Source organism: Saccopteryx leptura, chromosome 4, assembly GCF_036850995.1.
Source record: "Saccopteryx leptura isolate mSacLep1 chromosome 4, mSacLep1_pri_phased_curated, whole genome shotgun sequence".
NCBI classification, from domain to species: domain Eukaryota; kingdom Metazoa; phylum Chordata; class Mammalia; order Chiroptera; family Emballonuridae; genus Saccopteryx; species Saccopteryx leptura.
In genome coordinates, this window is record NC_089506.1 from 6,515,912 (window position 1) to 6,538,688 (window position 22,777).

General features: G+C 47.0%; 2 protein-coding genes across 2 annotated transcripts; one reads left to right on the forward strand and one right to left on the reverse strand.

Annotated features, from left to right (window-relative positions):
• Positions 1 to 5,616: 5,616 nt before the first annotated feature.
• Positions 5,617 to 12,966, forward strand: LOC136403368 (beta-defensin 130B-like). Its single transcript, XM_066382024.1, has 2 exons — positions 5,617 to 5,674; positions 12,785 to 12,966. Exons 1-2 carry the CDS (start codon positions 5,617 to 5,619, stop codon positions 12,964 to 12,966), a joined length of 240 nt encoding a protein of 79 aa, XP_066238121.1.
• Positions 12,967 to 16,274: 3,308 nt separating this feature from the next.
• On the reverse strand, positions 16,275 to 22,102 carry LOC136404104 (putative uncharacterized protein ENSP00000383309). Its single transcript, XM_066383580.1, has 5 exons — positions 21,886 to 22,102; positions 21,136 to 21,789; positions 20,440 to 21,093; positions 20,103 to 20,397; positions 16,275 to 16,542 (listed from the first exon to the last, which is right to left on the reverse strand). The coding sequence occupies exons 1-5, from the start codon at positions 22,100 to 22,102 to the stop codon at positions 16,275 to 16,277; spliced, it is 2,088 nt and encodes a 695-aa protein (XP_066239677.1).
• Between the last annotated feature and the right edge of the window lie 675 nt (positions 22,103 to 22,777).

Here is a 22,777-nt window from a genome sequence, read left to right on the forward strand (position 1 = left end):
TTTTCACTCATGTATTAAATATTCATGATTAAAAAAGGGTTTTATTTTATTTTTTTAAAGTGAGAAGAAAGGAGACAGAGAGACAGATTCTCGCATGTGATCACACTGGGATCCACCAGGCAAGCCCCCTTCCAGGCAATGCTCTGGCTCTGGGCATGTTGCTTCACAACCAAGCTATTATCAGTGCCTGAGATGGAGGCTCCAGGGAGCCATCTTCAGTGCCAGGAGCCAACTCACTTGAACAAATTGAATCATGGCTGCAGAAAAGGAAGAGAGGGAGAGAGAGGGGGGTGGGGATGAAAAAGGGTGGAAAAGCAGATGGTTGCTTCTCCTGTGTGCCGTGACTGGAATCAAACATGGGACTTCCACAGATCAGCCCAATGCTCTACCACTGAGCCAAACAGCCAGGGCCAGGTTTTTGGGTTTTGTTTTTTTTTTTTGATAATTATAAAATTGCAGGGACAACTTTCATTATTCCGATAATGCAATATTTATGAAGTCTTTATTTTTTAATTCTCAGAGTGTGAAAATTTTCCACAATGATTTGATACAGTCTTGACTAGATTTCAGACAAAATTGACCTTCAAACAGAGGAGGTAGGCTGTAGGTCAAGAAGGAAGTGCATAAATAGAGAAAAGCTTCATTCTCTCCATCTCTGAGGATACTAGAGACTATTTATCTTATCAATAACTTCTTGAATAGTTTTTGTGGTTTGGGTATTTAAAATATTGTCTATTTTAAATAAGGTGTATTCATTGTCATAAAATATTTGGAAATGTTACTGAAGTTATGATCTATCAGTTTAAAATAAAACACTATACTTTTAAGATATTTTATGTAAGCTTCATGGTAACCACAAGGAAAAAACCTGTAGTAATTATACAATAGAACATGATGTCAAAGTATACTGATACTAAAAGACATAAAATTATACCAGAAGACATGAAGAGAATAAGCAAGGAATAGTGGATTTAAAAAATTGGCAGAAAACCAACAAAATGGCTTTAGCAAGTTCTTTCTTATCAATAATTATTTTTAACAAATGAATTAAATTCGGCAATCAAAATATACATAATGGTTGAATAAATTTAAAAAACAAGACCCAAAAATACGCTGCCCACAAAAGACTCACTTCAGCTTTAAAGACACACAAACTTTGTGGAGAAAAAATGGAAAAAGACACTTCAAGCAAATGTTAACCAAAATAAACAGGGGTAGCTATTCTTCATTTCAGACAAAATAAACTTTAAACTAAAAGTAGTAAAAAGGAACAAAGAAAGCCACTACATAAAAATAAAGGGGTCAATCCATCCATAAGATATAAAATTATTATTTAAAAAAAATTTATTTAGAAAATTAAATTTAATAGGGTGACATTAATAAGAGTACATAAGTTTCAGGTAAACATCTCTATAGCATTTAAACTGCTGATTGTGTTTTGTGACCATCACCCAAAGGCAAATCATTTTCTGTCACCGTATATTTGTCCCTCTTTATTTTCCTCCCACACAACTGCCTCCACCTGGTAACCACTTCACTTTTTATCTATTTCCATGGCTCTTATTTTTATATCCCACCTATATGTGAAATTGTATAGCTCTTTGATTTTACCAATTTATTTATTTCACTCAGTATAATGTTCTCAAGCTTCATCCATGTTATTGTAAATGGCAACATGTCATCATTTCCTATTGATGAGTAGTATTCCATTGTGTACATGTACCACATCTTTATCCAATCTTCTATCAAGGAACACTGGTTCTTTCCATGTCTTGGCCACTGAGAATAATGCTATGATGAACAAAGGGGTTCATGTATCATTGCGTACCAATATTTTTGAGGTTTTTGATTAGATACACAGTAGAGGAATTGCTGGGTCACATGGTAGTTCTATTCTTAATTTTTTGAGGAAGCACCGTATTGTCTTCCATAGTGACTATACCAGTTTACATTTTCACCAGCAGTGAATGAGGGTTCCTTTTTCTTCCCAGCTTCTCCGACATTTGTTATTACCTGTCTTGTTGATAACAGCCAATCTAAACAGATGCGAAGTGGTATCTCATTGTACCTTTGACTTGCATTTCTCCAATAGCTAGCAAAGATAAACATCTTTTCATATATCTGTTCTCCATTTCTATGTCTTCTTGGGAGAAGTGTCTGTTCAGTCCCTCTCCATGGTTTTTAATTGAATTGTTTGCCTGTTTGTTGTTGAGCTTTGTGAGTTCTTTATACATTTTTTATATTAACCCCTTATTGGTGCTATTGTTTGTAAATATCATCTCCCATTTGGTGTGCTGCTTTTTGGTGTTGTCAGTTTTTTGTTTCTGTTTTTTTTTTTACTCTGCAGAAGCTTTTTAATTTAATATAGTCCCATTTTTTTTTTTTTTTTGCCTTTACTTACCTTGCCTTTGGGGTCAAATTCATAAAATGTTCTCTATAGCCAAGGTCCATAAGTTTAGTACCTATGTTTTGTTCTATGTAATTTATTGTTTCAGATCTTCTATTCAGGTCTTTGATCCATTTTGAATTAATTTTTTGTGCTGGGGCAAGGTATAGTCAAGTTTCACTCTTCTACTTGTGGCTGTCTGATGTTCCCAGCCCCATTTATTGAAGAGGCTTTCTTTCCTCTACTGTGTATTTTTGGCTTCTTTGTTGAAGATTCTTTGTTCATAAATATGAGATTTTACTTCTGGGTTGTCAATTCTGTCCCATTCATCTGTCTATCTGTTTTCCTGCCAATACCATGCTGTTTTGATTATCGTGGCTCTGTAGTATAATTTGAAGTCAGGTAGTATGATACCTCAGGTCCATTCTTTTTTCTCAGGATTGCTTTCACTATTTGGATTTTATGATATCATACAAATCTGGTGATTTTTTGTTGTGTTTCTTTTAAAAAGGACATTGGAGTTTTAATGGGGATTGCATTAAATTTGTATATCACTTTGGTAATATGGCCATTTTAACTATGTTGATTCTTCCAATCCATGAACATAAAATATTTTTGTATTTCATTGTGTCTTTTTAAATTTGTTTCAATAATGCTTTGTAGTTTCAGTATATAGGTCCTTTATATCCTTTGTTAAGGTTATTCCTACATATGTTTTATTGTTGTTGCAATTATAAAAGAAATTGTTATTTCAGGGTTTTTTTGTTCACTTTTTAGTTTGTTTTCTGAAATTTCACTGTTGGTGTATAGGAAAGCTGTACACTTTTATATATTGATTTTGTATCCTGAAACTTTACTGTATTGGTTGTTTCTAATAACTTTTTAATAGCATTTTGGGGGTTTTCTATACATAGGATCATGTCATCTGCAAAAAGTGATACCTTTACTTTTTTTCCAAAATGAATGCCTTTCATTTCTTTCTCTTGCTTGATTGCTCTGGCTAAGACTTCCAGAACTATGTTGAATATGAGTGGAGAGAGTGGGCACCCTTATCTTGTTCCTGATTTTAGAGAAAAAGCCTTCAGTTTTTCACCATTTAGTATTATATTGTGGGTGGTTTGTTATATATAGCCTTTATTATGTTGAGGTACTTTCCTTTTATTACCCATTTTATTGAATGTTTTAAACATAAATGTATGCTGTATTTTATCAAATGCCTTTTCTGTATCTATTGATAGAATATAATTTTTGTCCTTTTTTTGTTGATGTGGTATATTATACTGATTGATTTACATATGTTGAACCATCATTATGGTCCAGCAATGAATCCCACTTGATCATGATGTATTATTTATTTAATGAATTGTGTTTGATTTGCTAGTATTTTTATAATTTTTGCATCTGTATTCATTAGAGATATTGGTCTGCAGTTTTTTTCTTTCTTTCTTTCTTTTTTTTTTTTTTGTTTTTAGTTGTCCTTGCCAGGTTTTGGTATGAGGGTTTTGTTGGTCTCATAAAATGTATTAGGCATTATTGCCTCTTCTTCAAATTTTTAGAAGACTTTGAAAAGGATAGCTACCAACTATTCTTTGAATGTTTGGTAGAACTCACTAGTGTAGCCATCTGGTCCTGGACTTTTATTTTGGGGGAGCTTTTTGATAGTTGTTTCTATTTCCTCTCTGCTTATGGGTCTGTTTAGGTTTTCCAGTTCTTCGTGACTCAGTCTAGGAAGATTGTATAGTTGTAGGAACTTAACCATTTCTTCTAGATTGTTAAATTTGTTGGCATATAATCTTTCATAGCATTCTAATATGATTCTTCCAGTACTTCCAGTACTATGTTGAATATGATATATCTCTGATGTCTATGCTGATTTCTCCTATTTCATTTCAGATTTTGTTTATATGATTCCTTTCTCTTTCTTCCTTACTGAGTCTAGACAGAGGTTTGTCAATTTTATTGATCTTCTCAAAGAACCAGCTCTTGTTGTATTAATTATTTTCTATAGTTTTTTTGGTCTCTATTTCAATTAGTGTTGCTCTCATTTTTATTATTTCTTTTGTTCTGCTGACTATGGGTTGCCTTTGTTCTTCTTTTCCTAGTTCCTTAAGATGTGATGTTTGGTTGTTTACCTCAGATCTCTTTTGTTTCTCAATATAAGCCTGTAATGATATAAACGCTTTTATTACTGCTTTCACTGCACCACAGAAGTTTTAATATGTCATGTTGTTATTGTTTGTTTGTATATATAAATATATATTTTGATCTCTGCCTTTATTTATTCTTTGGCTCAGTCATTTTAAAGAAGTTTACTGTATAATTTTCACATTTTGGGGGGTTTCTTTACTTTTGAAGAAATAGAAAATTATAAATATTTAAGTACCCAACATCAGAGTACATACATGTATAGAATAAATACTAATTAAAACCAATAGCAATAATAAACAGCAATACAATAGCAGTTTGGAAATTTAATGCCCACTTTTAACAAGAGATACATCATCCAAAGAAATAGGGAGTCTTTTCGAACTGTAGACATAGTCTTTTTTTTTTTAAGTCAATTACAGTTGACTAGCCAGACAGTCTTTTGACAATAGATGGCTATTAAGAAAATATGGTGTGCTTTATCTCTGGTATTTTAACTCCCCTAATTTCACCATCCTTGTCCTGTGGGACAGTTACACAAAGGATTTATGATAAATAAGAAAATGTTAGTTTTCCATGTGAACTAAGTATATTGACTTTTTAGTTGCTATTGAGAACATTGTGCCTATATGATGCTAACCTCTGTTAAGAAATAATTTAAAAATAGAAGTTTATTTATTTTTTAAAAAATAGTCCTTGGGCAATTCTCTTATCCCTATTGTGAAAAAGAGTATGTCATGGAAAAGTTCCCTTGCAAGTCAGAGGACTTTAGGTAACAAGAACTTCACCCTTACAAGCTTATTTCCTGGCCTCCTTCAAAGAGATGACCGGCCAAAGGTACTGACCTCCCAGGAATTTGAGAGTCCCTGGAAAAATGGAAGGGTTGGTCATCTGGCTTCCTATAATTAGGTTAATTTGTCACCAAATTTAGAGACTCTATGGGTTGGAGACGGTCCAACGGAAACTGTTTATTTTCTTACTTGTTAAGCTTCACTGACCAAAAGAACCTCCGTCCCCCAGAAATTAATAAAAGGCCCTGTGATCCACTACCCCCGGTCACTGACCTCTCTACTGGGCATCCAACCATGAGGCTCCACTCCCTTCTGTCCGTGCTCCTCTTCTTTGTGGCTATAATACCGAAAGGTAAGATGGCGTATATGTACGGACAGTGCTGGGTTTCTAAGGAGGTCTACTGGCATGCTCCATTACCCCATGACCATCTGAACTCAGACCCTAACACACAGCCCTGAGGAGTTCAGAATTCGAACATGCTCATCTTCCTTCAAACTGATGAGGCCATCACAGCAAAGCAGGACAGACTTCCATCCACAGAAAACCCCAAAGCTCCATGACCAGAAAATGCACTTAAGTTGAGAGCGAGGTAAAAGAGCTTTAACGTGGGACTTAAGGGTTAACATACAAATCAAGTACCTGTGACCAGGTTCCCAGTCCTTCAAAAGGAGAGTGAAAGTAGAAGCTATTGGTTTAGACGTGGTGAGTGAATGGAAGATATAGAGTTGATTGTTGATGGATATTTTTGAGGGGTAGAAGTGAGGTGGAGAAGTCAGAGCTCAACAGAAAAAGGACTGTGTTCACTAGGGTGCAGGGGGATTTGGGCAAAGCATAAACAGAGGGCTACAGCCTCAATGGCCAAATGGTAAACAAAGACAAAATGTGAAAGAAGCATTTCCAGAGGCTGAGCTGCATCGTTAAGATTTGTGGTTCAGAAGTTTGAGGACTCGCAGAATAAAAAAAAAAAAAAAGGGAAAATGGTCACTTTGAGGCTGGTTCATCCAGATTTTTTGTAAGAACTGACAAAATTCTTTTCTCCATCCTGTTAGTGACAGGATGTTCAGATCCCACAATATAATGTCTACGGCCACTGAGCATAGATACAGTCTGGATAACTAATTCTCTCTCTTCCTTGGTTGATCTGTAAGATTCCTTTAAATGCAATAAGAAATGCTCATTTGTTTGATCTCTGCCTAATCCATGGATCTTGGGATCTACCAGACGTACCATCTTCTCCTCCTGAGGGACTCGGTGCCATTCTCATTTGGTTCTCAATTCTGTCAGAGGAAGACACACAGCTGTGAGAAGACACACATTTAGTGACAACTCCTATAAATTATGTGATATTAACGACTTAGAATTAGAAAGTAATTTAATGGTTACTCCGTTAATTTTACAGGTCAGGGAATTCTTGTCCACGTAACGAACATGATTTTATCCAGGTTCACATAGGTATCTGCCACGCCGCAGCTGGAACCAGGTGTCTTTCCTCTGGGTCAGTGTCGTTTTCCTTAATCTACAGGCGTGGGTATGCCCATCAAATGGGAACCCTGCTTCCTGTCAGGCCTTTGCCGCAGTCTCCTAATCAGATATTGAGGAACCTAAGGAGATTTTCAAGTTTCCTTTTTGGAAGACACAATATCTTTGACACACCTTACTTCTCCTTCCTCCAAAGTCCTTTCTTCTAGTGTTTAAGTTAGGTACGTGGGATCAGCTCAACATTATGATGTGATTTTTGGAATATTTATACTCATCTTTAGATTTTCCTTAAATCAGATAAATGGCTATCAATGTTTAAAGATTTTTTAAAATTTCATTGATTTTTTTAAAAAGAGGAGAGAGAGAGAGAGAGAGAGAGAGAGAGAAAGGTGGGAGGGAAGGAGTGGGAAGCATCAATTCATAGTTGCTCCTGGGCAACCCTGGGGCTTCGAACTGGCAACCTCAACATTTCACGTTGATGCTTTAACCACTGCACCACCACAGGTCAGGCTCAATGTTTAGATGGCTGAAAGCACTCACCCTGAGATAGTCATGTCAGCCTGACTGATGAGTGAGCATGTTTTTCTCATGCTTGCCCTCTGCTACCTAAGCTAAATTCAGCTCAACGTAAATGACTGCCTTCATCCAAAGTCAACAGTCCATGTTATAAGTCGAGTCTTTTGTCTTTGTTTATTTATATTTTTAAGTTTATGGAAGGATAGATCTCTGGGAAGAAGTAAAGGTCTAGCCAAACCCCACTAGGATAGCCAGAAAAAGGACATGGCAATGGTTCAGTCATAGGATGAGAAGAAAACTTAAGACAAAAAGATCGTTCCAGAAAAAAGGCCAGAAACAAGTGATGGGAAAATGGGGTTCTAGAAAACCTAGGCCTAAGATTTAGAGATGCTAACACAGTCTTGACAAGAGTGAATATCCACAAATAGAATAATCCAGCCAAGACCAGGAACCAGATAGTCAAAACTAGCCTGAAGCCAAGGGGGTTTAGCAGAAATAAAGGGGAAAATGCGTGTGGAGTCAGAGTACTTAACTGCATTCCACAACCACCAATATTTACTGAGTCCTGTCATTTAACAAAGACTGTGTTAGACACACAGGGCACAGGAGAAACAAAGGAAGAGGCTTCCTACAACCTGAAAGACAGTTGTTAGTGAAACGATGAACAGGTTACTATGTAGTTGTAGATTGGAGTGAGTGCAGTGCAGGGGGCAGAGTCTCACACACGACCACTGTCTGTCTGCCAGGTCGGAGAAGCCTTCCTTGAGACACGCCTTGGCGGTGTAAAGCTCAAAGCTGTGTTGGGGGAGCCCTCGCAGGGAGGACGCTGATGCCAGGTCCCTGCTGCAGGGGGAGGTGGTGTGCTCAGGGACACCAGGAGGGCCCTGTTGGAGAGCGCCAGTTTAGACGAGAAAAACAAGCCACCGGCTTCTGTGACATGATGTCCAAGTAAAGTCAGGGTCCCAAAGTAGAAGACAGAATCAGCCAAGGGGGAGAGGTGGGTGCATCTCTGACGGTGGGGGGACTTGGGGTCCTCAGATAGAAACCACCCACACTGATGGTGCGGGGACTTGGGGTGCTCAGGCAGAAACCACCCACACTGACACTGGGGGGACATGGAGTCTTCAGGGAGAAACCACCCACACTGACACTGGGGGGACTGGGGGTGCTCAGGCAGAAACCACCCACACTGACGGTGGGGGGATTTGGGGTCCTCAGGGAGAAACCACCCACACTGATGGTGGGGGACTTGGGGTCCTCAGATAGAAACCACCCACACTGATGGTGCGGGGACTTGGGGTCCTCAGGCAGAAACCACCCACACTGACACTGGGGGGACTTGGGGTCCTCAGGGAGAAACCACCCACACTGACACTGGGGGGACTTGGGGTCCTCAGGGATAAACCACCCACACACACACTGGGGGGACTTGGGGTCCTCAGGGAGAAACCACCCACACTGACACTGGGGGGACTTGGGGTCCTCAGGGAGAAACCACCCACACTGACACTGGGGGGACTGGGGGTCCTCAGGCAGAAACCACCCACACAGACACTGGGGGGACTTGGGGTCCTCAGGGAGAAACCACCCACACTGATGGTGGGGGGACTTGGGGTCCTCAGGGAGAAACCACCCACACAGACATGGGGGGACTTGGGGTCCTCAGGGAGAAACCACCCACACTGATGGTGGGGGGACTTGGGGTCCTCAGGGAGAAGCCACCCACACTGATGGTGGGGGACTTGGGGTCCTCAGGGAGAAGCCACCCACACTGATGGTGGGGGGACTTGGGGTCCTCAGGGAGAAACCACCCACACTGACACTGGGGGGACTTGGGGTCCTCAGGGAGAAACCACCCACACTGATGTTGGAGGGACTTGGGGTCCTCAGGGAGAAACCACCCACACTGACACTGGGGGGACTTGGAGTCCTCAGGGATAAACCACCCACACACACACTGGGGGGACTTGGGGTCCTCAGGCAGAAACCACCCACACTGACGGTGGGGGGACTTGGGGTCCTCAGGGAGAAACCACCCACACTGACACTGGGGGGACTTGGGGTCCTCAGGGAGAAACCACCCACACAGACACTGGGGGGACTTGGGGTCCTCAGGCAGAAACCACCCACACTGATGGTGGGGGGACTTGGGGTCCTCAGGGAGAAACCACCCACACAGACATGGGGGGACTTGGGGTCCTCAGGGAGAAACCACCCACACTGATGGTGGGGGGACTTGGGGTCCTCAGGGAGAAGCCACCCACACTGATGGTGGGGGACTTGGGGTCCTCAGGGAGAAGCCACCCACACTGATGGTGGGGGGACTTGGGGTCCTCAGGGAGAAACCACCCACACTGACACTGGGGGGACTTGGGGTCCTCAGGGAGAAACCACCCACACTGATGGTGGGGGGACTTGGGGTCCTCAGGGAGAAGCCACCCACACTGATGGTGGGGGACTTGGGGTCCTCAGGGAGAAGCCACCCACACTGATGGTGGGGGGACTTGGGGTCCTCAGGGAGAAACCACCCACACTGACACTGGGGGGACTTGGGGTCCTCAGGCAGAAACCACCCACACTGACGGTGGGGGGACTTGGGGTCCTCAGGCAGAAACCACCCACACTGACACTGGGGGGACTTGGGGTCCTCAGGGAGAAACCACCCACACTGATGGTGGGGGACTTGGGGTCCTCAGGGAGAAACCACCCACACTGATGGTGGGGGACTTGGGGTCCTCAGGGAGAAGCCACCCACACTGATGGTGGGGGACTTGGGGTCCTCAGGCAGAAACCACCCACACTGACGGTGGGGGGACTTGGGGTCCTCAGGCAGAAACCACCCACACTGACACTGGGGGGACTTGGGGTCCTCAGGCAGAAACCACCCACACTGACACTGAGGGGACTGGGGGTCCTCAGGCAGAAACCACCCACACTGATGGTGGGGGGACTTGGGGTGCTCAGGGAGAAACCACCCACACTGATGGTGGGGGGACTTGGGGTGCTCAGGAAGAAACCACCCACACTGATGGTGGGGGGACTTGGGGTCCTCAGGGAGAAACCACCCACACTGACACTGGGGGGACTTGGGGTCCTCAGGGAGAAACCACCCACACAGACGGTGGAGGGACTTGGGGTCCTCAGGCAGAAACCACCCACACTGATGGTGGGGGGACTTGGGGTCCTCAGGGAGAAACCACCCACACTGATGGTGGGGGGACTTGGGGTCCTCAGGGAGAAACCACCCACACTGATGGTGGAGGGACTTGGGGTCCTCAGGGAGAAACCACCCACACTGATGGTGGGGGGACTTGGGGTCTTCAGGGAGAAGCCACCCACACTGATGGTGGGGGACTTGGGGTCCTCAGGCAGAAACCACCCACACTGACGGTGGGGGGACTTGGGGTCCTCAGGCAGAAACCACCCACACTGACGGTGGGGGGACTTGGGGTCCTCAGGGAGAAACCACCCACACACACACTGGGGGGGACTTGGGGTCCTCAGGGAGAAACCACCCACACTGACACTGGGGGGACTTGGGGTCCTCAGGCAGAAACCACCCCCACAGACACGGGGGGACTTGGGGTCCTCAGACAGAAACCACCCATTCAGACACTGGGGGGACTTGGGGTCCTTAGGCAGAAACCATCCACACACACACTGGGGGGGACTTGGGGTCCTCAGGGAGAAACCACCCACACTGACACTGGGGGGACTTGGGGTCCTCAGGCAGGAACCACCTACACTGACCCTGGGGGGACTGGGGGTCCTCAGGCAGAAACCATCAGGGCCACAGATGTGGGACTGGTGGTCAGGGTACATCACAAACCCTGCACATTAGGGGGACATTATGCTCCATGCACTGAGCCAGCCACAGAAGACAAATACTGCAGGATCCTATGGATAGGACTCACCATAAACAGTCAGATTGATAGAGTTGGGTGGGTGGTGACCACTAGGAGTGGAGAGAAGGGGGGCTTCCCCTCAGTGAGTATAGACTGTTGTTTATGTAAGATGAGAAGTTCCGGAGACTGGCGGGACAGGCTGTGCCTACAGTTCACATACTGAACGGCGCACTCAAACACGGAAGAGGCAGGTGTCGTGTGGAGTGTCCTCCCACAACAGAAACAGGAACGGTGGAGAACAGGAGGCTATTGGGAGCAGGTCTCGCTTCCCCACCAATGTGACACGGACCCTGCAGAGGAGTGCCTGTGAGGTCCTGACATCCCCTCTCCTCCAGACAGTCAGGATCAGCCTCCGTTCGTCTCTTCCAAACCAGTTACACCGGAAGAGGAAAGGGTTAGTGTATCACAAGGTAGGAGAGACCCAGTGAGATAGACAGGGGTTCATAGGTTGGTTCAGAAACTGACTTCTGCTAACAAACGTGAACGGAGTGACTCCATGGTGGGACAGACACGGCGGTCCCCAGGGGAAAGGACGGAGCCCATTTGAACCCAAATTCTAGAGGCAGGGGACGGAGACCACGGCAAACTGCAGTTCTGGGTACACAGTTGGTGACCTGCTTCTCAGCAGCCACATGAGTGAAGAAGACACCTGGATAGATTTCAGGAAGAGCACTGTTCAGCTCTGGGAGCAATCATCTCTGTGCACGTGCATTCAGGGGGCACTGAGCGGACAATATAGAAAGTGCGCTTCCTGCCCAGTCCTGAAACGAGGGAATTCGGTAAGGTGGAGACTGAAGCATCCGGGGACATTTTGTAAAAGGAGATGAGAATGTTGTTCCAGGGAATCTAACCATCCTGGGCTCATGGGCACCTCCCCAGTCACCACGACACCACAAATTGCGCCACTGCCTTTACAATGTGTTCACCAGGGGAGAACCACTGTCTCCAGGCTCCTAGAAGTCAGCCTGCCTTCCTCAGGAGGGTTCTGTCTCACACCTTAGCCCCTCCCCCAAAGCTATTGCTTTTACCTTAGTGTCTGATCTCTTCTTTCTTTCTTTCTTTCTTTCTTTCTTTCTTTCTTTCTTTCTTTCTTTCTTTCTTTCTTTCTTCTTTTTAAGTGAGAGGAAGGGAGACAGAGAGGAAGACAACCTCATGTGCCCCAACTGGGGATCCACTGGGCAATCCCCATCTGGGGCTGATGCTCGAATCAACTGAGCTATCCTCAGTGCCTGAGGCCAACGCTAGAACCAGCCAAGCCACTGGCTGTGGGAGGGGAAGAGGGAGAGATGGGGGAGAGAGAGGGATGGAGAAGCAGATGGTTGCTTCCCTTGTGTACCCTGACTGGGGATGGAACACGGGACATCCATACACTGGGCTGATGTTCGCTCCACCGAGCCAGCTGGCCAGGGCCCAGTATCTGATCTTTTCATGTGGGTAAAAATCATCTCTTCTATCCCAAAGCTGCTTCCCACCCTCCCCCCCCCCATAAATTTATTGCTGTATGTACATTACCAGAATTTGATGGTGATTTAATGGTGTTCTCCAATTTCTTCCTGTGCAGCAAAACCTGGTGTTATCCCAGGCCTAAAACAGTGTACTTTTTTGAAAGGCACGTGCAAAGCCGGCGGTTGCACCTCCACGGATGACACCATCGGTGTGTGTAACGACCAGAAGAAGTGTTGTCGGAAGTGGTGGATCTTGGTTCCCTACCCAACGCCAGTTCCCAAATCAAAATCCCCTTAGAAGGAAGCGGACTGTAAGCCCTGGAAACTCCACGCACACAGATAACACTTTGCAGATGCCCGTTGACCCTGGCTTGGTCTTCGTCCCTGGACTGGAAACAAATGTCCTGACGCCATGTGTACTCACCCCTGAAGATGTCTTCCTGGTGCGCCTGGGCAGCCTCTTACACATTCCAGGACTCAACCAAGGCATAGAAGAATCTCATACCCTAAAGATATTCCTAGAAAACACAACTTTCCTAAAATAAATAAATAAATAAATATATACATACATACATAAATAAACAAAGGCCCCAACTATGTGAAAGCATAAAGGTGTGACTCAGTGGTAGGCGGTGTGCGATTATCTGAAGTGGAATAATACCAGCCTTCTTCCTTACATGATTCTGAACACATCATTTGGTTGCTACTTGGGAGACACTGGGGAAGGTCAGTTCATCACGTGGTCTGGCTCACAACAAGCCTGAGACAGGCACCTGCCCACGCAGTCACACCGACCAGTTGACCTGAGGCTGGTGGCCGTGCCCCTCCCCGTGGGCCTGGGGCCGAGGAGAAGAGAGCTGAGGGACTGGGAACTGGATGTGGCCATATAAGATGCCCAGTTAAATATAAAGTTCAGATAAACCATGAAGATTTTTAGTATAAATATGTATAACAACTGGCCCATACCTATAGTAAAATAAAGTTTGTATCTGACATCCAGTTTAACTGAGCATCTTGCACTTCCATTTGCGGAAGCTGGCAACCCTTTTTCGAATCAACATCTGCAGGAAATTCCAAGGACATCGTCCGGTCAACAGGACGCCTCCTGCCAGCTGCGCTGAAGGCCACCTCTTAATCAGTCACTCTCCCCGAGACACGGGTCGCATTTGTCACGCGCTGCCTGTCTTTCTCTATGATAACGGGGCCGCCTGGGCCCCATTGCCAGTCACGGGGATATTGGTCATGAATTGCAAACGCAGATCAGTGGGCTTTTGCAGAACGTGGCAGTCCTGTAATCCTCACAAGATAACCAGCTGAGCCCGTTCTCCTAGGATTCTGCCCTGTCTCCGCGTCTCCTCGGTCGAAATACCATGGCGACGAGACAAGCGCCACTCAGAGAGTAGTGGTCAGGCTCTGACCCCAGCAAGAATCTCATTTCCGCCGCAGCCGCCGATTCTGCTGCACTGGGCACTGGGCCGTGGAGGGGACTGTGCAGTTAATGCCGTTGCACTTGAACAAGTTAGCACTCCTTCCCCCCGTCGCACTTTCATCTGGCCGTTTAACCTGCATTTGTGAAAACCATGAGTCGGGTGCCCTGTACATTTAATGGTCTGATATTTCCTCAGGGAGTCACGGCTCCTTTCATCAGTGGGTCCTTCCATCGCCAGTGAATGGGTTAGGCTACACCATCTGCTTCCGCAAGTCAGAAAGTACATCGCGGGACGTGCCTACTTATTATAAACTGAAAAGGCTGCTATTCCACAAGAGTCACGATGGGTTGGGATAATTTGGTCCTCATTCGGCAGGACAGAGAGGCGAAGGCAGGATGATATCTCTAGACAAGACTTAGGCGTGTAGTTGGAAATAGATCTTCAAATTACATCGTTCATTAATATAATTGGGGTTTATTTAAAGAATTGTTTTTTTTTTTAAAATAAGATAAGATTCTTAGTGTCGATTCTTCAGGCAGCCTTGCCATTTCTCATGACACTATCCCCTGAAGAGGCGTGTCCCCAACTGTGAATAACATCCCCCTCTGCTTGTTGAAGTCTTGAATGATTCCAGCGCTGCCCACTCTTCGGGTTTTAGGAGAGATTGCAACCAAAACTCTACAAAATTTCCATTTATTAACACAAGTTTAATTTTTTCAGGCTGTTGCCTGTATAAAAAGTGCCATTATGTAGTATAGCTATAATCCTCACTATCTTGTCCTGTTGAATAATGCTTGGGTAAACGGTGGCGGTTCTCATATTACAGTGAGTGACCTACCTCTTGAAAACATCAATGAAGGAATATGGCCCTGGCTTTCCTGTGCCCGGGGGGATCTACACTGACATGCCAACTGCCAGTTTGTTTCTTTTTTGCACAGGTATTAATACAATTGAGAAGACGTTGTAATTTGGCCAATGTGCTCCTCAGGTTTTGGTGAGCACTGAATCGTTAGAGAGAAGAGAGGTGGGACAGTGGCAGCACGTAAACCCTGGGACTGGCTCTGTGGCCTCCTCCGCACTGCCCGGATAGGGACGGGTGACCTGCTGCAGGACACCTAAAGCCTGGGTGGAAGACCTTACGAGAAACACAGGTTTGAGTGACTCGGGTAGGAAGGCACGTAATCCCGCAATCTCAACAAAGTGCTTCTTTATTTTCATCATAACCAAGTACGTTTAAATGTAAACATTGAATGTTTAAAAGGATAGGATAACTTCCAGGGCCAGTTTTATAGCTGGAAATAGAACATTCGTGTCTCATATAACCTAAGGTTTCCTTTGCTGTCCCACATAGCTTTTTACGTGAGCCTCTGTGCCCAGTAGAACTCTGTGAGTCAGCACTCGTACACAGGGTCAGAGTATGGAGTGTTCACGGCCTCTCTGAGGTATGATGCTTCTGAATTGTCAAAGATAGGCTGAGCCTCACATTTCTGAGAACATCTCTTTTATTCCTCCTATGAGAAGGTGGGTGATTAATTTCACTATCGACAAGGGAACCCCACAGGTACATCATCGGCAGAGAAATGTCAGCCACTTTCAGCCGTTCTTATCTCTGCGATGACTCCGCCTACTTACTATCCTGCCCCTGTACAATTATTGAGAGGCCAATCTCAGAAATTATTGTACTCATAGATATTTCAGTATATACTTTTCTTCTTCTTCTTCTTCTTCTTCTTCTTCTTCTTCTTCTTCTTCTTCTTCTTCTTCTTTTAGGTGAGAGGAGGGGAGATAGTGAAGCAGACTACCACATACACCCTGAACGGTATCTACCCATCAACTTTATCTGGGGTCAATGCTTGAGTACCAAACTATTTTTAGTGTCTGAGGCTGACACACTCGGACCAACCAATCTATCCTCAGTGCCCAGGGCCATGCTCAAACCAATTGAGACACTGGCTGTGGGAGGGGAAAAGGTAGAGAAAGGGGATGGGGGAGAAGCAGGTAGTTGCTTCTCCTGTGCTCTGACTGGCAATCGAACCCAGAAGTCTATATTATGCCAGACCAATGCTCTAACCACTGAGCTGCCAGCCAGGACAGTATATATTTCTAAAAGGTGAGAACTCTTCCATTAAACACCCCCACGGTCTGTTATCTCACTGAGATGTTTAACAGTAATTTCTCAGTGCCGACGAACACCCCTGCAGATGCGATCATCACACCACCAGACGATCTCATAAAGAGTTTCTACAGCTGCTTCGTTCTGGGGCTTTGGCAAACATGAACTACAAGCTGGTTTGGTTCCAGGTAATGTGCTGCACATTCTGACATGTTTACTAATGCACTCGTTGTCATTCTTTATGGAGTGTCCAGTATATGGCAGGGAGAGCTGAGGGTCCTTGGAATACAACAGTAAACCGGACAGACCACATGCCTCCTGGGACCTCATACTGTGGGAGGGGTGAGAGAGAAAATAATCAATAAAAATGGCAAAAGCTAGTATACCCATTTGGGATAAGGGGGCAAGCACTTTAGAGAAAAAAGTAAATATTATAGTGAGCTAAGAGTTATTTGGAAATCCTGGGCAGGGTTGTAATATTTCAAGGTTCTCCATCCCTGCTTGATGGGAGAGGTGTCATTTGAATGAAGACTTAAAGGAAGGAATGGAATTAATGGTCCGAATCTGCAGAGGAAAAGCGTCTAAGTCAGAAACCAGTTCAAAAATCGCTAAAATGAGACAAGCCTGGCATGCTCCAGAAACAACAAGCCTAGAAAAGCATGATAGTGTTTAATCAAGATAAGTAGAAACCTGAGTCAAAGGAAATAGCGAAAGGACAGCATAAACAGAAGAACACACACCTTGCTCAAAGACCGTGACAAGTGACATGTAGGGAAACAGAACGAGAGAAGAAAATCATTACATTTTATAGAAATGTAGCATTGTGAACATTTTTAGATGGATACACAATTGTTTCACTTGTTTAATTTGTCAAATATCTCAAAATGTCCAGAGTTATCAACAAAGAATGGTCTCAGTGTTTGATAGATAGATAGATAGATAGATAGATAGATAGATAGATAGATGATAGATAGATGATAGATAGATGATAGATAGATGATATATATATATATATAGATAGATAGATAGATAGATAGATAGATGATAGATAGATGATATATCGATAGATAGATAGATAGATAGATAGATAGATAGATAGATAGATAGATAGATGATAGATGATAGGTAGATGATAGATAGATAGATGATAGATAGATAGATAGATAGATAATAGATAGATAGATGATAGATAGATAGATAGATAGATGATATATAGATAGATAGATGATAGATAGATCGATAGATGATAGATAGATGATAGATAGATGATAGATAGATAGATAGATGATAGATAGATGATAGATAGATTGATTCCTTCCTATGCAGCATGTTTTCTGAAAATCTCACTCACATAGATGACTTTACCTACTTTTAACACATAATGATGTATATAATATGTATATAACTCCAGGATTCCAGACCCCACTCCTGTGCTGATAGCTCATGCATACAATCATGTATGATGTATCTCCTTTTGGACATCCAAACACAATTCAAATTTTATATCATCCAAACTAAGCTAATCCCGTTCTGTAAAACTGCTTTTCTTTCATGTTGCTGGACAATCTCATAACCTCGGAGATGGGAACGTGGCCTTCCTCTGGCTCCCTTCCCTTTCGGCCTTTCCCCAAGCCAGTTGGTCGCCAAACCCTGTTGCCTCCAGGTCTGTACCCTCTCAGGATTCTGGAAGGACCACTTCTGCCAGCACTGCCTTAGTTTCTCTCCCATTAGACCATGGAAACAGCTGGCAAAGCCCGGCCTGCTAGCAGGTTTGACCAACAGTTTCCTAAGAATGGCCACATGCCTCTACAGAGACAGGCCCCAGCACCAGGGCCTCCTTGGGATGGGAAGAGTGGGGGAAGCAGTGACGCCTAACTGGTCACAGATAATCATGATGGCCCCATTGTCTGGGCTACTGGTGGTTTAGGCATGGAGCTGTCACACCTTCTGACCTATGAGACCTTTTGTAAGTACGGTATGGGCTTCTAATAATAGTTTCTTTCAATGATAAAAGGACACATATACAAACTAAGAAATATTCTGATTATGTCACTTCCTTTGGAAATATTAAAAAGTTAACACCAACAGGGAATGGAAACTGGTACAGCCATTAAGGAAGAAAATATGGTGGTTCCTCAAAAAGTTAAGAATAGAACTACCATGTGACCCAGCAATCCTTCTATTGGGAATCTGCCCCCCAAACTAGAAAACATTGCTACACAAAGACACATGCACCCCCCATGTTCATCCAACATTATTCATGGTGGCCAAGACACAAAAACAATCAAAGTTTCCCTCTACAGAGATTGAATAAAGAAGATGTGGGACACACATACAATGGAATACTACTCAGCCATAAGAAATGATGACATACTGCCATTTATGACAACAGGGATGGACCTTGAGAATTTTATACTAACTAAAGTAAGTACATTAGAAAAAGCTAAGGACTATATGATTTCACACATAGGTCAGATATAAAACTGAGACTCATGGACATAGATGAAAATAAAGTAGTTACCCAGGGGAGGGGGGTGTGAAGGAGGGGAATAAAGAAGGACAAATATACGGTGATGAAAAATGATTTGACTTTGGGTGGTGGGCACACAAAATAATCAACAGTTCAAATGCTATAGAGATGTTCACCTGAAACCTATGAAACTATGTACTCTTTTTTTTTTTTTTTTTTTTTTGGTAATTTTCCGAAGTGAGAAGCAGAGGGAGAGGGGGAGGCAGACAGACAGACTCCCACATGCGCCATACCGGGGATCCTCCTGGCATGCCCACCAGGGGGCGATGTTCTGCCCATCTGGGGCTTTGCTTCCTTGCAATTGGAGCCATTCTAGCGCCTGAGGCAGAGGCCATGGAGCCATCCTCAGCACCCTGGCCAACTTTTGCTCCAATGGAGCCTTAGCTATGGGAAGGGAAGAGAGAGAGAGAGAGAAAGGAAAGGGAGAAGGGTGGAGAAGCAGATGGGCATTTCTCCTGTGTGCCCTTGCCAGGAATCAAACCGGGGACTTCCACATGCCAGGCCAATGCTCTACCTACCTCTGAGCCAATCGGCCAGGGCTGAAATCTATGTACTCTTTTTTTTTTTCTTATTTATTTATTAATTTTAATTGGGTGACATTGACAAATCAGGGTACACATATTCAGAGTAATATCTCCAGATTATTTTGACATTTAATTATGTTACATACCCCTCACCCAATGTCAAATTGTCTTCTGTCACCTTCTATCTGGTTTTCTTTGTGCCCCTCCCTTCGCCCCACCTCCTCCCTCTCCTTCCTCCCCCCCAGTTACCATCACATTCTTGTCCATGTGTACTCTTATTGATCTTATATATACTCATTGATCAGTGTCAGTCCATTAAATTTAATTTCTAAATAAAAAAAAGTTGACACTATCATACACTGATGGTAGAAATTGCTTCAATTTTGCTGAAAGATAACTAAACAAAAACAAAAAGAATACTACTACACATTTATATCATGCAACTCTACTGCTCAGAAAAATTAGGGGATATTTCAACATGAATATGAAGCTATAAAATATCCCCTAATTTTTGTGACCAGTATATAGTGCTCAGAGCTAATTTTCATCTATTACCATAGCAGGCACTCTGCAATGTCTGACAGCCAGTGTCTCATTTAATCCTCCAGCCACCCCACCGATTAGGTATCGTTCTTGTGAGAACTGAGGAAATTTTGCTTCAAGGTACGGAAATGCTTTCCTCAACGTCACAGAAGCAGTTCGCTGGAAGAGTTTTTGAAATTTGTGATAAATTATTCTTAAAAAGTGATAAAAATACACATCAAGTATCTACACAGAGCTATCTACCAGTTGTTGGTGGTAATGTGCAGTTTGGGGAGCCCTGAGGGGCCGTCCTACTTAGTCAGGCTGCCGTGAACAGGGCCTGGGGTCAGGCTGCCGTGAACAGGGGCTGGGGTCAGGCTGCCGTGAACAGGGTCTGGGGTCAGGCTGCCGTGAACAGGGGCTGGGGTCAGGCTGCCGTGAACAGGGCCTGGGGTCAGGCTGCCGTGAACAGGGGCTGGGGTCAGGATGCCGTGAACAGGGGCCGGGGTCAGGCTGCCGTGAACAGAGGCTGGGGTCAGGATGCCGTGAACAGGGGCTGGGGTCAGGCTGCCGTGAACAGGGGCTGGGGTCAGGATGCCGTGAACAGGGGCTGGGGTCAGGATGCCGTGAACAGGGGCTGGGGTCAGGATGCCGTGAACAGGGGCTGGGGTCAGGCTGCCGTGAACAGGGGCTGGGGTCAGGCTGCCGTGAACAGGGGCCAGGATGCCGGGAACAGGGGCTGGGGTCAGGCTGCCGGGAACAGGGCCTGGGGTCAGGATGCCGTGAACAGGGGCTGGGGTCAGGCTGCCGTGAACAGAGCCTGGGGTCAGGCTGCCGTGAACAGGGGCTGGGGTCAGGCTGCCGTGAACAGGGCCCGGGGTCAGGCTGCCGTGAACAGAGCCTGGGGTCAGGCTGCCGTGAACAGGGGCTGGGGTCAGGCTGCCGTGAACAGGGGCTGGGGTCAGGCTGCCGTGAACAGAGCCTGGGGTCAGGATGCCGTGAACAGGGGCTGGGGTCAGGCTGCCGTGAACAGAGCCTGGGGTCAGGATGCCGTGAACAGGGGCTGGGGTCAGGCTGCCGTGAACAGGGTCTGGGGTCAGGCTGGCGTGAACAGGGGCTGGGGTCAGGCTGCCGTGAACAGGGCCTGGGGTCAGGCTGCCGTGAACAGGGGCTGGGGTCAGGATGCCGTGAACAGGGGCCGGGGTCAGGCTGCCGTGAACAGGGGCCGGGGTCAGGCTGCCGTGAACAGGGGCTGGGGTCAGGCTGCCGTGAACAGGGGCTGGGGTCAGGATGCCGTGAACAGGGGCTGGGGTCAGGATGCCGTGAACAGGGGCTGGGGTCAGGATGCCGTGAACAGGGGCTGGGGTCAGGCTGCCGTGAACAGGGGCTGGGGTCAGGCTGCCGTGAACAGGGGCCAGGATGCCGGGAACAGGGGCTGGGGTCAGGCTGCCGGGAACAGGGCCTGGGGTCAGGATGCCGTGAACAGGGGCTGGGGTCAGGCTGCCGTGAACAGGGCCTGGGGTCAGGATGCCGTGAACAGGGTCTGGGGTCTGGCTGCCGTGAACAGAGCCTGGGGTCAGGCTGCCGTGAACAGGGACTGGGGTCAGGCTGCCGTGAACAGGGGCTGGGGTCAGGCTGCCGTGAACAGGGCCTGGGGTCAGGCTGCCGTGAACAGGGGCTGGGGTCAGGCTGCCGTGAACAGGGCCTGGGGTCAGGCTGCCGTGAACAGGGGCTGGGGTCAGGCTGCCGTGAACAGGGACTGGGGTCAGGCTGCCGTGAACAGAGCCCGGGGTCAGGCTGCCGTGAACAGGGGCTGGGGTCAGGCTGCCGTGAACAGGGGCTGGGGTCAGGCTGCCGTGAACAGAGCCCGGGGTCAGGATGCCGTGAACAGGGGCTGGGGTCAGGCTGCCGTGAACAGAGCCTGGGGTCAGGATGCCGTGAACAGGGGCTGGGGTCAGGATGCCGTGAACAGGGGCTGGGGTCAGGATGCCGTGAACAGGGGCTGGGGTCAGGATGCCGTGAACAGGGGCTGGGGTCAGGCTGCCGTGAACAGGGGCTGGGGTCAGGCTGCCGTGAACAGGGGCTGGGGTCAGGCTGCCGTGAACAGGGGCTGGGGTCAGGATGCCGTGAACAGGGGCTGGGGTCAGGCTGCCGTGAACAGGGCCTGGGGTCAGGCTGCCGTGAACAGGGCCCGGGTGAAGGCGCCAAGTGCACGCCCCTGAGCAGAACTGTGTCCAGGCAGAGGGCAGGCGGCAGGGTACCCCGTTCACCTGCCCTCCCTGGCCGGGCGGCCATCCCCCGATGCAGGCTGTCATGACCAGGGCCCCAGGAGAGCCCCAGGCTGGAGAGGGGCCAGTGTCCACTCCTGGGGACAGTTGGCAGCCTGCGGCCCTGCTGCCCGCCCGCCCCTCACCTGCCGGTGGCACCCTGCCCTCCAGTTCCCTGCACTACCTGGAGCGACCCTGCCCCCTGGAGGGCACTGGCTCCCCCACCCGGGGCTGGCCTGGGTGTGGAAGGCTGACCGTGAAGAAGGAGGAGGCAGGAATTGGGCCCACCTGGCGCTCACCTGCCCTGACTCAGCAGCCCTGCCTGGCATCCTCGGGCAGGCGGAGGCAGCGGCGGCTGGTGGGTGGGCGGGGCGCGCGGAGGGGGGCGGGGGGCTCAGCAGCGCGGCCTCCGGGGGCAGGTGACCTGAAGAAGCTGTGAGTGGTGACCATGGGCTGACCATGGGCCGGGCTGGCTGGGCTGGAGCTGACCCCAGGCCGTGGGGACGCCTTTCCGCTCACACAGATGGGAGCCACCCAGGGGCTGGGCTCCCGGGAGGAGTGAATCGCTCTGAGGCCTGAGGACGGGCTCCCAGGCCCAGGTGCTCTGTGCAGGGCTGGTCCTGCAGACCCTGGAGCACCGTGGACGCGAGCTCTGAGCCCGGCCTGGCCCGGCCCACGGCCTGGCGCCCCCCATGCAGGTGCCCCGCGTGGCTGTGGCTGGCA